Raw genomic sequence first — 13,103 nt, forward strand, 5'->3', positions numbered from 1 at the left:
CACCGAAATACTAGAAACACATTTTCTCACTAACCACTTGTGGTATATACTGTAGATCAGATTGTTTTGGTGTCATGTCAGGCATTACGCCAGGATTTAAACTTAAGATAAACGTCACACTTTCTAAAACATTGTCAACACTGAAATAGCTTTTAATTTACCTGTATTTATCATAAGCGTCACATATATTGCTCACAACGCGTGAAAATAAAACATAGTATCTTATCGACCATGGTGATGATCTAACATATATGTTTATTTATTGCAGGAAGAGAGAGAGGGATCGACTGCTGGGTGAACTAGATTAACTTAAAGATAGCAGTGCTGTCAATTCATAAGCTTGTCTTAACAGAATCGGTCTATGATATTTAAAAAAAAATTAAAAGACAATCAAGTCATGCAGGAATTTTCAGCTCTATCTCCCGTGTTGCCTACATTGTTTTCTAGGTTGTTCTAGTCTTTATAGCAAATGCATTTCTAGCTAGGAAATGAGACCATGATATAGATACGCATTCTACACAGCTGGAAGCTGACACGTTACTATAGCCAACATAGAACGCTGGGTGAAAACCTGAATACATATTTTTAATACATTTTTTTTTTTATCTTTGACTTTTAGTGTTCTTCATAAGTTTGACCACGTAAATGTGAGTGAAGGCGAGCTTGAGCGCAGTCTATTTCTGTGAGAGAAATTGCATGCTGCTACAGTTTGCATGCTCTGTCACATCGCTGATAGCAAAGCACACCTGACTACAGGAGCCCCTTAGCTCAGAGTTACTGGCCGAGTCCCTTTTTGTAACTTGAGTGAACTCACCCTTTCACAACCAAGCCTGAAAGGGACAGCGTTAGCAATACATAAAGTTTTAATGAGCAAACTAATGATAGAAACAGATTGGTGAACAGCAGACTCCTAGATGAACAATTCAACTCAAATGTTATTGATCGTGTCAAATCTTAACGGACGTTATCCCATGGAACTTTACAGATAGAGTAGGTCTAGACCACACACTCTATACTTTACAGAGATCCAACAATTCAAAGAGCAATAGCATTTGGTGTGACAGTGGCGAGGAAAATATTCCTTGAGGCAGAAAACCTTGAACAGAACCTGGCTTTAGGTGGGCAACCATCTGCCTCCAGCAGTTGGGGGGGGCAGAGCGAGAGAGAGATGCACAGCAACTACAATAATACAATAAATAAGTATAAAGACATGACTCAGAACTGAGAAAAACTGAAACTTTATTCATAAATCATCACACACACACACACACACACACACACACACACACACACACACACACACACATAGTACAATGTAGTGAAATGTTATTACTGCATTCAGCCCGTCCTTAGTAGTAGGAAAAGTGGACAGCTATACATACAGCATCTGGGGAGCAACTTAGGGTTGAGTGTCTTGCTCATGGACACTTTGACATGTGGCCAGAGAAGCCTGGGATCGAACCATAATCTTGTCATAATAATAGCGGGTAAGAAATGTTCTGACTGACGCACAAGGAAAAGACAGCAGGGTTCAGAATTTTAGACATTACCTGTAAGACATCACCACCTAGTGGAAAGGATGGGGGGGGGTTAGCTCTGTGACGTGAAATAGGAGTACTTTTTTCAAGGCTTTGCTCCTGTATGATTTTATTGTAGAAGAGTCTATTCATACGTATATTTAATAATCCACATGTAATATGCAGCAAGCCAGTTTAGAGTAAGATGATCTCTGTGTTGGAGCTTTCAATGACCGCATCATATAAGGAACATCATAGCCACAATTTCAAAGGAAGCCAGCTGATAAGTGGACAAATAAATGCATGAGGACTTGCGAGACTTGAGTCTTCGAGGAAACAGGTGATTTGGGATTTAAATGAGGTTAACCAGTCCTGCCTGTAATCCAACTTGAATGCTTTTTCTGTATTATTCAAAACATAAAACAAAGACTAGGATACCACTGATTGGATTCAATGGCCAGGTTCGAGGTGGATGAGGACTTTGTGTTGTAATTGCTGAGAAGTTAGGGAAAATACCTTAAATACAGAGCCGAAAATAGTATGTAATAGTATCTTATTATTCATAATTGTACTGTATGAACAAATGTTCAGAACACTTTCATTATACCATCTGATTACATATGATCATTGAGAACAGGCCCGGATTGGCTAATCGGCAGCACCAGGAGAAAGCAGGAGAAGCTATAAAATCAGAGTCAGAATCAGCTTTATTTGCCAGGTTTGTGTAAACAAACAAGGAATTTGACTCAGTTTAATCTTTGCTCTCAAAGTACAACACTCACTTAACATATAAAGAATAAAAACAGAAATTAAGAAATACAAAAATACTGTTAAGGATACAGTATAAGGGAGGGAAGGGATAGTGCAAATTTGTTAAAATTAGTTTTAGTGTCAGAAACAGAGCCAGTAGTGTGCAAGGGATAGCTGCTGTCAGTGTGGAATTAGAATTAGTGCAATGCATTTTATTTTATTCTATGTCTTTTTATTTTATATTTTTATTTATTCTTTAATTTCATTTTAAGGGTTGGATATCTGTGAACACTTATTTGCACAGAAAATAGATGCTTATATTGTTGAACAGCATTGGGTTGTTGTAAAGATGGTAACTGTTCTAATAAAACTACATTGTAAAGCAATATTTGCAGTGAATTGGAAAGGCTGTAGAGAACAGTGTGCTATTGCAGACTTATATACTAAGGTTTTAATTACATTATTTTAATATAGTCAGTCCTAAAGTAAAGTAGGCCAGTCTAAGGCATGAAACTCCTGGCCCTGATTGAGATGCTTTTTTGAACTTTTTGCCCCTTAAATTTCAATATGTTGGGAAATTGTAGATATTAATTTGCCATTTTACAGGTTATTGGGCCAGGGGCGTAAAGTAAAGTTTAAAACTCAAATCCCCTTCTGTCATAGTTCCCTGTATAGTAGGTATTTTCAGGACCACATATTGTTGTGATGACACACACTCACACACAGACTTACAAGGTGAAAACAATACCAGCATTGTAGTATATCAGCACTGCTGGTAAAAATGCTATTGCTAGCTAACAATACTGAAAAGCAGCAAATATACTGTTGGAACCTTTCCTGTTTAGGGCAAATAAATATGGAGGAAATATTTATTCATAATTCAAATTGAAAGTCCAAAGAGAAATTGAAAGTCCAAAGGGAAAACAAAGCGAGATCAAATTAAAAATATTATTATTTTTTAAATTTTCCATTTGGCTTTGGATTTTGAATTTAATATTTGGCTTTTGAATTTCAATTTATCATTGGCTTTTAATTTTCATTTAATATTTGGCATTTGAATTTCAATTTAACATTGGATATTAATTTTCATTTAATATTTGGCTTTTGAATTTCAATTTAACATTGGATTTTAATTTTCATTTGGCTTTTGAATTTCAATTTAACATTAGATTTTAATTTTCATTTAATATTTGGCTTTTGAATTTCCATTTAACATTGCCTTTTCATTTGGACTTGACACATGTCAATGTAAATGAGGAGGCGTGGCCCAAAGGCTGGTGGGAGGGTCTGAAACCAAAGGGGGGCAGAGGCCCCTTCTGAGCAGCAGGGGGAGCTTACTGCTGAGGAGCACACTGTTAAGCATCTGTCTGCAGATTCACCACTAGGCTGGCTCTGGTTTCACATGATAGAAAATGATGATGGAGGCTAAACACAAACCACATTTCATGCTACAACCGTGAAGTTTTCATGTAGTTACTATAACTGGTCCCGTGTTAGTGAGGACTAGATTAGGACTGGATTTAAAGCTGATTCTGGTTCCCAACTTCGCCCCAGGTGTGTCTGTTTAAAACAAGACTCAGACAACTTCTCTCTTTTGATGTTATATTTAATTAAGCAACAGTAGAAACATGGGTGTGCGTAGCTCTGTTTACGTGTGTTTGTGTGTGGTCAGATCTCGAGGACGCACACACACACACACACACACACATACAATCTCAACCGGATAGTCATCGTCCGAACTGCGACCTCTCCTTTTTCTTTCTCTCACTCTTTTCTCCGGGTGGTGCGGCGGTGTGAGGTGAGTGTCCGCGCTATTCTCCAACATGGAGCCTCCTCACAACTATCACTCCTGACTGAAGGCCTTCTGTTCAGCCCGTGTAGGCTACTTCTTCAGACTTCCAGCTAACAGCGGTGTCTGTGAGCATCACTGGCCGGCCAGCAGGGAGGAGATCTCACACACACACAGAGAGAGACAGACAGACAGACAGACAGACAGCCAGCAGGGAGGAGATCCCGGCCGCCACCAGCTGGCTGTCCTGTCAGACTGAAGCTTCTGACAACATCGGAGAAAATGTGCAGTTGGCCATCAACGTTTGTAAAACTGCCCATATTCAAACTCTACACAGTTAATTTATCGCATAAAAAAGTCTCAATAGTGAATTTAGTGGTGGAATAGCAGATGAAAATTGTAAAAAGTTTCCAGTTGTTTGCTGCTGATAATACGGCAAACTCCCAATCTAGATTATAGAATCGATTGCTTTTTTATGATAGTTGTGAGGAGGCTCCATGTTGGAGAATAGCGCGGACACACACCTCACACCGCGCGCACCACCCGGAGAAAAGAGTGAGAGAAAGAAAAAGGAGAGGTCGCAGTTTAGACGATGACTATCCGGTTGAGATTGTATGTGTGTGTGTGTGTGTGTGTGTGTGTGTGTGTGTGTGTGTGTGTGTGTGTGTGTGTGTGTGTGTGTGTGTGTGCGTCCTCGAGATCTGACCACACACAAACACACGTAAGCAGAGCTACGCACACCCATGTTTCTACTGTTGCTTAATTAAATATAACATCAAAAGAGAGAAGTTGTCTGAGTCTTGTTTTAAACAGACACACCTGGGGCGAAGTTGGGAACCAGAATCAGCTTTAAATCCAGTCCTAATCTAGTCCTCACTAACACAGGACCAGTTATAGTAACTACATGAAAACTTCACGGTTGTAGCATGAAATGTGGTTTGTGTTTAGCCTCCATCATCATTTTCTATCATGTGAAACCAGAGCCAGCCTAGTGGTGAATCTGCAGACAGATGCTTAACAGTGTGCTCCTCAGCAGTAAGCTCCCCCTGCTGCTCAGAAGGGGCCTCTGCCCCCCTTTGGTTTCAGACCCTCCCACCAGCCTTTGGGCCACGCCTCCTCATTTACATTGACATGTGTCAAGTCCAAATGAAAAGGCAATGTTAAATGGAAATTCAAAAGCCAAATATTAAATGAAAATTAAAATCCAATGTTAAATTGAAATTCAAAAGCCAAATGAAAATTAAAATCCAATGTTAAATTGAAATTCAAAAGCCAAATATTAAATGACAATTAAAATCCAATGTTAAATTGAAATTCAAAAGCCAAATATTAAATGAAAATTAAAAGCCAATGATACATTGAAATTCAAAAGCCAAATATTAAATTCAGAAGCCAAAGCCAAATGGAAAATTAAAAAATAATAATATTTTTAATTTGATCTCGCTTTGTTTTCCTTTTGGACATTCAATTTCTCTTTGGACTTTCAATTTGAATTATGAATAAATATTTCCTCCATAAATAAACACATGGTCCAGCACTCAAATTTGTAGGTGGGTTGAATTTTTGTGGATTTTTTAACAATTGGTCCAAAATGGATCAGAATATGGAAACTGGGACTTACTCCTGAAGCCAAACCTGATTCATTTCAATTCAATGAACTGTATTTATCAATTAGGAACTATATTTGTGCAGAGCATCAGTGAGTGTATATTCCACATACCCAACAACACATTACACATTTCGCAGTTTGCATGTACAGTTCACATACTGATTCCTGTTTCTGTCCGATTATTTTACTGCTCAATGATATGATTTTGTTCAGTGGATTGCGATGGATAGTGACCCAAACCTGGCTGATATTTTGAAGGTTAATACTAATGAAACATTTATAAAATGCTGTCAGGACTGGTGGGTGAACCTCATTTAGAAAGGATAGTTTCACTGTTTAGTTGGAAGGTGATTTTAGTTGGAAGGTGAGTGTACAATTATTGTCCCGAGGTATCTATATGACCTGACTCTTCTCTTTTCGAGGTATTGAGCTCAAAGCAATTTCACCTACACCACTCAGTAAAAATGTCCATCTCTGACTGTAACTGTCCCTGTGAGTTGGTGGTGTCCATGACCACAGTGTCATCAGAGGATTAAATATAATATATAATAATATAATATAATATATTATACCTGGGTTAGTACTCCTGCAGTCGTTTTTGTACAGTGTTTACAGCACCGGTGAGATTATAATGCCTTGTGGGGCTCCTGTGGAGACTGTCTTGGATCTTCTTCTTCTTGGAGTCCGTTGCAATTTCAGATGTCGTTCTGCCAATATCTGGCACAGGTCACAGCTGATGGGGTCGGTTCAGCCAGGTCCTGGGGGCTGCACCGGGGTGCGTTTTCACACTCCAGTAGGTGGGACATTAGCCACTTTCCGACCGGAGGGATTTTTGCAGTTCCTAGAACATAAAATTCCTAGGACTCTTTTTTTCTCGTGTTCCGACTGGACCAATTTGGGGATATTTAAGTCCCTCTGGCTGCAGTTCCTATAACTCTTTCAGCTCCTACTTCAGAGCAGGGTCTTTTCGCTGTTCCCTTTTCAGCATAGGGACCTAGATCAACCAGGGTCGAGTTTCCGGTACAGACAGACCAACAACGGGACAATTTTCGCCATCTTATTCATCACTAAATTTACTTCTGACAACGTTTTAGGCGAGAAATGAACTGTTAATATTTCGAATATCAGCAGTCTTGCGAAAATTGATGCCGAATTGACAATTTGCTTCAAAGTTTTTGGAGGTGAGAAGCTCCATGAAGTGAGGCGACAGTCGGCAGGCGCCTGCCCTGGCCGCGAGCTCGCCGCTGGCCAGTCCTGCTCAGAAACCCCGCTGTCTAATGGAGGTCTCTCAGACCGCTCTCTTATATAATAAGAGGCTTTTAATTGGCGCTTGACGGTTCGTTTGTTTAAATATCACAACACATGTCCATCATAAGATTAACGGGAACCTGTGGTTAACTGTCTTTTCGGAGTTAAACTCCACAAGCGTGCCCTGCGGACTTGACAACCTCGCTGTACGGCCGACACACACACACACACACACACACACACAGGCAGAGGAGAGAGAGATACCAGTTTCTCTTCGGGAGACTTGTTTAAATTATGACAAATATGCGATATACATTAGATTTATTATGTAGTTCATACTTTTTTGGTGTATTTGTTTTCTGATTTTAACGCTATAAAGACCGTTGCTGTGGTTGCATAGGCTACTCCCTTACCCCTCCTATAGTCCCCCCAGTGCAAATGAATGCAAATTGAAAAAACAATTTTGGGGGAGAGTAGTTAGTAGAACTGCTTAGAAGTGGACTTTTCCTATAATATGTTCCTGTAACTACCTGTTCGGAAAGCGGCTATTGTCTATACTGCTCCACAGCTGCATGTGTCTTCTGTCTGGTGGTTCCATGCTTTCTTTCATAGGTTCTGTGCACCTCCCCTATTCCACTCATAGTCTGTTGAGGGTCTTCCAGGTTAGCCATGGGAGGTCATGCCCGCTGGCGTGACATTCAGTCAGGGTGATTCCTCTCTCCATCCAGTCCTGGGGTCGTGTGTTTAGCAGGTTCCATTCATCTTTCCAGATGTTGGTCCTTGCTATTTCTTTGGTTGTCTGGAGAGGTGGGACTGTCTGCAGGAAACTGGCTCTGGATTTCAGTCGGGGTGGAGGGAGTGGCTCCAGCACAAGCACGCATATTCGGCTGTGGAGAAGCACAGGGCTAGGGCAGTTGCACGGATGGTTGGTGGATCGGCACCCCACTTTGAGTACCAGTTTGCGCAGGACATTGTTGCGAGTGTTGACCTTGGCTTTGGTGTTCTGAAGGTGAGTTTTGGAAGAGAGTGTCCAATTGATTATAGTATCAAATCATAACAAGAGTTATCTCGAGACACTTTACAGATAGAGTAGGTCTAGACCACACACTATAATTTACAAAGCCCCAACAATTACAGTAATTCCATCAAGAGCAAGCATTAGCAGTGGCTTTTGCGACAGTGGCGAGGAAAAACTCCCTTTTAGGAAGAAACCTCGGCAGACCCAGACTCTTGGTAGGCGGTGTCTGACGGGGCCGGTTGGGGGTGTGATGAACAGTGGCAATAATAGTCACATTAAAGATAATCGAACAGTGACTTCGAAGGTAGTCGTTGTAGTTCATGTCATAGCAGGGCACATCGTGTCATACTGAGTAGTGCAGTCTCCTATACCGGATCCTGACTACTCTGTGCGTATGAACATCGCAGCAGGACGTTGCGCGATGTAAACTCCTCACTCCCTAACTATAAGCTTTATCAAAGAGGAGAGTTTTCAGTTTACTCTTAAATGAGGTGATGGTGTCTGCCCCCCTAACCCAGACTGGGAGCTGGTTCCACAGGAAAGGAGCCTGGTAGCTGAAGGCTCTGGCTCCCATTCTACTTTTAGAGACTCGAGGAACCACAAGTAGCTCTGCATTCTGGGAGCGCAGTGCTCTAGTGGGACAATAAGGTACTAAGAGCTGTTCTAGATAGGATGGTGCTTGACCATTTAGGGCTTTGTAGGTCAGGAGAAGGACTTTAAAGTCAATCCTGAATTTTACAGGAAGCCAATGCAGAGAAGCTAATACGGGAGAAATGTGACTCTGAGGTACCCATGAGACGTTCGGTTCTTTTTTCGCATCTCGATTTTTAAGATCAAGCTGGCGTCCTTGTACGCTGACTGAAATGAAATGTTTGACTGTAGTTCATCCACTTTTTTGCGTAAAGAGTGAACGTTGGTGAGTATGATATTGAGGAGTGGCAGACATTCGCCAGTGAGTCTCTTCAGCCTCTGCCTCACTCCCCCTCTCCTTCCTTGCTTTCTCATTGGTGCTTTCCGCCGCCAGTGTTTGTGGCCCTGGTACGCATTGTCTCTGCATCAATTCCCCACAGTTGTCCAAGTCCGTTCCTGCGTAATCCATATGCCGCAAAAGCAATAGGTCGTCCCGGTTATTCTGCAGAATTTCGCCACCATATCTCCCTGATGCTGCCATTTGCAATCCAACTGTCCAGAGCAGCAGCTTTCGCTGTCAAATTCACATTCTACAGTCACACTGGAGGTTTTTCAAAATATTTTAGCGAGGCTAATGTTATTTTCTCCAAAAACAACAGATTTAGTTACTGTTGTGTTCTTTAATTGAGAGTAAGTCACTAAAGCCCCATCAGCTTCTCTCATTTGATCTGTATTTATTATAAGTAAAAAAGCAAAAGGATTACATGACACACATTGATGCGGGTCATCTTGCTTCGCTCTGAAAGCTACGTGAAATGGCCCAGACTTCCAAGTTCAGACAGTTGATATTCTATTCCAGGGTGTCTCCTCATCTCATTGGTTGGTTGGGGCCAGGATCCTTCGGCCCTTTGCTTCAGCGCAATCCTGGTCCAATGACTTCTTCAGCCGCCCTCTGAAGGAGGAGCGTCCTATAAACATATAGTTCCCCTGTAACCCCTCACCAAGTTAAGAGAAGTCTGACCTACAGGATGTGGCAACCCCCTCATAATATAGCCACATTCCTGTTTGACTTCCTTGACTTCTCTCCTCCAACATCTGCACAGAATACTGCAGTCAAAACTGAAGTCAATATCTGATACATCCCCATTATATTCAAAGGAAGTAATTATAACTGCTTGGTTATAATATATAATATATAAAGTCATTATAAAAGATTGCTTTTACTCAGGGCATTGGTGTGTCCTTGTTGTGCTGAATTTAAGCCCTTTAGCATGTTGACTTTTATTTATTTATTCACATTACTTACATGTGTTTTTAAGTAACGCTCCCGGTGAACAGTCAACATTTAAACAGAAAACCTGGCCAAAACATGGAGATCACCTGAGTATATCTTTATAAATTGTATCATAAATGTTTTATAGTTTTTGATTTATGTTTCAACCCTCAACAATGGTCAGGAATTTTGGGTAGTAAAAAAAACAAGCATCTGAAATGTTGTCATCAATTTAGATTTGACATTGGTAATTATATTATTGTAATACAGCTGTTTTCCATCTTTTGTGTGTGTTCGCAGTGTGTTTGGCCACATCAGCTACAGGTCAGACTGGGAGTTAGTCAAAGTGGACTTCAGGCAGTCTTTCCCCCGTCAGTGTACTGAGTCTGACTACGTGTCCTGGCAGCTCACAGACCTGCAGGTAATGCACACACACAAATACGGTACAGACACACATAATTAAAGTACATTTCTGCTTTTAAAACTGAATTGTCATTTCTATATGGTCACCCTCAGGTAGAGAAGTGCATTATGGGCCAGGAAAGGAGTTTCCGGAAAAGGAAGGACACAGCGTTCTGTATCAAAGGAAAAAGCTACACATCAGCTCTCACCACCAAACCCTGCCAATGCACCGAGCAAGATTTCAACTGGTGAGCACTCCACAGATAAATACATGACATTACTAGATTACTATATCTGAAAACTGGATAAATAAAATATATACAGTGAGGAAAATAAGTATTTGAACACCCTGCTATTTTGCAAGTTCTCCCACTTAGAAATCATGGAGGGGTCTGAAATTGTCATCGTAGGTGCATGTCCACTGTGAGAGACATAATCTAAAAAAAAAAAAATCCAGAAATCACAATATATGATTTTATGTTTACTAAATGTGATAACTTTTAACAATAATCACTTCTTTCACCAGTAAATTGCTGTTAAAAGAAAAAAAGGGTATTTTACAATAATTTTGAATGCACCACGAGGTTTACCAGTTTTAAGTAAACGCAACATGTAGTCCCGTCTGTGTAGTTTTTCTGACAACAGCAGTGACCATAGTGCTAGTTTGTGTCTTTTTGCTCTTAGCTTTAGCGGCAGATGGTTGGACGTCCCGCTGTTGGAATCCTCTACAGTGAAATACAGTCACACTTTACACCGTAGAGCTGTCAGCAGTTACTATATAGTATTCAATTCAATTCAATTTTATTTATAGAATCAAATCATAACACAGTTATCTTGAGACACTTTACAGATAGAGTAGGTCTAGACCACACTCTATAATTTACAAAGCCCCAACAATTACAGTAATTCCCTCAAGAGCAAGCATTAGCAATGGCTATTGCGACAGTGGCAAGGAAAAACTCCCTTTTAGGAAGAAACCTCGGCAGACCCAGACTCTTGGTAGGAGGTGTCTGACGGGGCCTGTTGGGGGTGTGATGGCGATAATAGTCGCATTGAAGATAGTGGAACAGTGACTTTGAAGGTAGTCGTAGTTCCTGTCACAGCAGGACATTGTGGGATGAAACGTGGCGCTGCAGAGCACGGGTGGGTGTAGCAGACGCAGCAGGACGTGGCCGGGCGTTGAAGGGAATCGCAGAGCATAGCTCTGCGAAGAAGAAACATAAGGACTCCGGGGAGTAAACTCCCCAGAGCTAGGTTAGTAACAAGCAGTTCTGGGACAGGATGCATACAAAAGGAAACGAATGAAAACATTGATGAGAGGCTGTACTGGCCCGCCTCCCTCTACTCTCACTATATTATTGATTATATGATCAATAAATCTGATGACTACGAAGAGAAGCAGGTGGGCCGGGTTAGGCGGACGCTGCAACTCCTCACTTCTTAACTATAAGCTTTACCAAAGAGGAGAGTTTTCAGTTTATTCTTAAATGAGGCGATGGTGTCTGCCCCCCTAAACCAGTCTGGGAGCTGGTTCCACAGGAAAGGAGCCTGGTAGCTGAAGGCTCTGGCTCCCATTCTACTTTTGGAGACTCTAGGAACCACAAGTAGCTCTGCATTCTGGGAGCGCAGTGCTCTAGTGGGACAATAAGGTACTAAGAGCTGTTCTAGATAGGATGGTGCTTGACCATTTAGGGCTTTGTAGGTCAGGAGAAGGACTTTAAAGTCAATCCTGAATTTCACAGGAAGCCAATGCAGAGGAGCTAAAACAGGAGAAATATGATCTCTTTTCTTAGTTCTTGTCAGAACACGTGCTGCAGCATTCTGGATCAGCTGGAAAGTCTTAAGGGACTTATTTGAGCAACCTGACAGTAGGGAATTACAATAGTCCAGCCTGGAAGTAACAAATGCATGGACTAGTTTTTCAGCATCGTTTTGAGACAGGATATTCCTAATTTTGGCAATGTTACGAAGATGAAAAAAGGCTGTTCTCGATGATTGTTTTAGATGGCCGTTAAAGGATATATCCTGATCAAAAATAACTCCTAGATTTCTGACAGTAGTGGTGGAGGCCAGGACAACACCCTCCAGAGTAGCTATATCTTTAGATAATGAAGTTCGGAGGTGTTTAGGGCCCAGCACAATAACTTCAGTTTTGTTACAGTTTAACATCAGAAAATTATAGGTCATCCAGGATTTTATATCTTTAATACATGCTTGAAGTTTAGCTAACTGACTTGTTTCGTCTGGTTTGATTGATAAGTATAATTGGGTGTCGTCCGCATAGCAGTGATAGTTAATTGAGTGTTTCCTAATGATATTACCAAGAGGAAGCATATATAAGGAGAATAAAATTGGTCCAAGAACTGAGCCTTGTGGAACGCCATGTTTAACTTTCGCGTACTTAGAGGATTTATCATTAACATTAACAAATTGAGATCGATCAGAGAAATAAGACTTAAACCAGCTTAGTGCAATTCCTTTAATTCTGACTAAGTGTTCTAATCTCTGTAACAGGATTGTATGGTCAATAGTGTCAAAAGCAGCACTAAGATCTAATAAAACAAGTATGGAGACAAGTCCTTTGTCTGTAGCAGTTAGAACGTCGTTAGTAATTTTCACCAGTGCCGTCTCTGTGCTATGATTCTTTCTAAATCCTGATTGAAAGTCTTCAAATAAGCTGTTGCTATGGAGAAAATCATATTACTGATTAGCAACTACTTTCTCAAGGATCTTGGAGAGAAAGGGAAGGTTAGATATAGGTCTATAGTTTGCTAAGACCTCAGGATCGAGGGTGGGTTTTTTCAGAAGAGGTTTTATCACAGCTACTTTAAATGACTGCGGTACATAACCTGTTAATAGAGACATAT

The 13,103-nt window shown here is 40.9% G+C and overlaps 1 protein-coding gene across 1 annotated transcript in view; it reads left to right on the forward strand.

The window, feature by feature from the left end:
- The window catches only part of sorcs2 (sortilin-related VPS10 domain containing receptor 2), a 371,041-nt gene that overhangs the window by 336,949 nt on the left and 20,989 nt on the right, over nucleotides 1-13,103 (forward strand). The window contains exons 15-16 of the mRNA XM_028563724.1: nucleotides 10,135-10,255; nucleotides 10,351-10,484. Of these exons, the coding sequence (XP_028419525.1) occupies nucleotides 10,135-10,255; nucleotides 10,351-10,484 (255 nt within the window). The remainder of the gene's footprint in view (nucleotides 1-10,134; nucleotides 10,256-10,350; nucleotides 10,485-13,103) is intronic.

Source organism: Perca flavescens, chromosome 19 (assembly GCF_004354835.1).
Source record: "Perca flavescens isolate YP-PL-M2 chromosome 19, PFLA_1.0, whole genome shotgun sequence".
Classification (NCBI taxonomy): domain Eukaryota; kingdom Metazoa; phylum Chordata; class Actinopteri; order Perciformes; family Percidae; genus Perca; species Perca flavescens.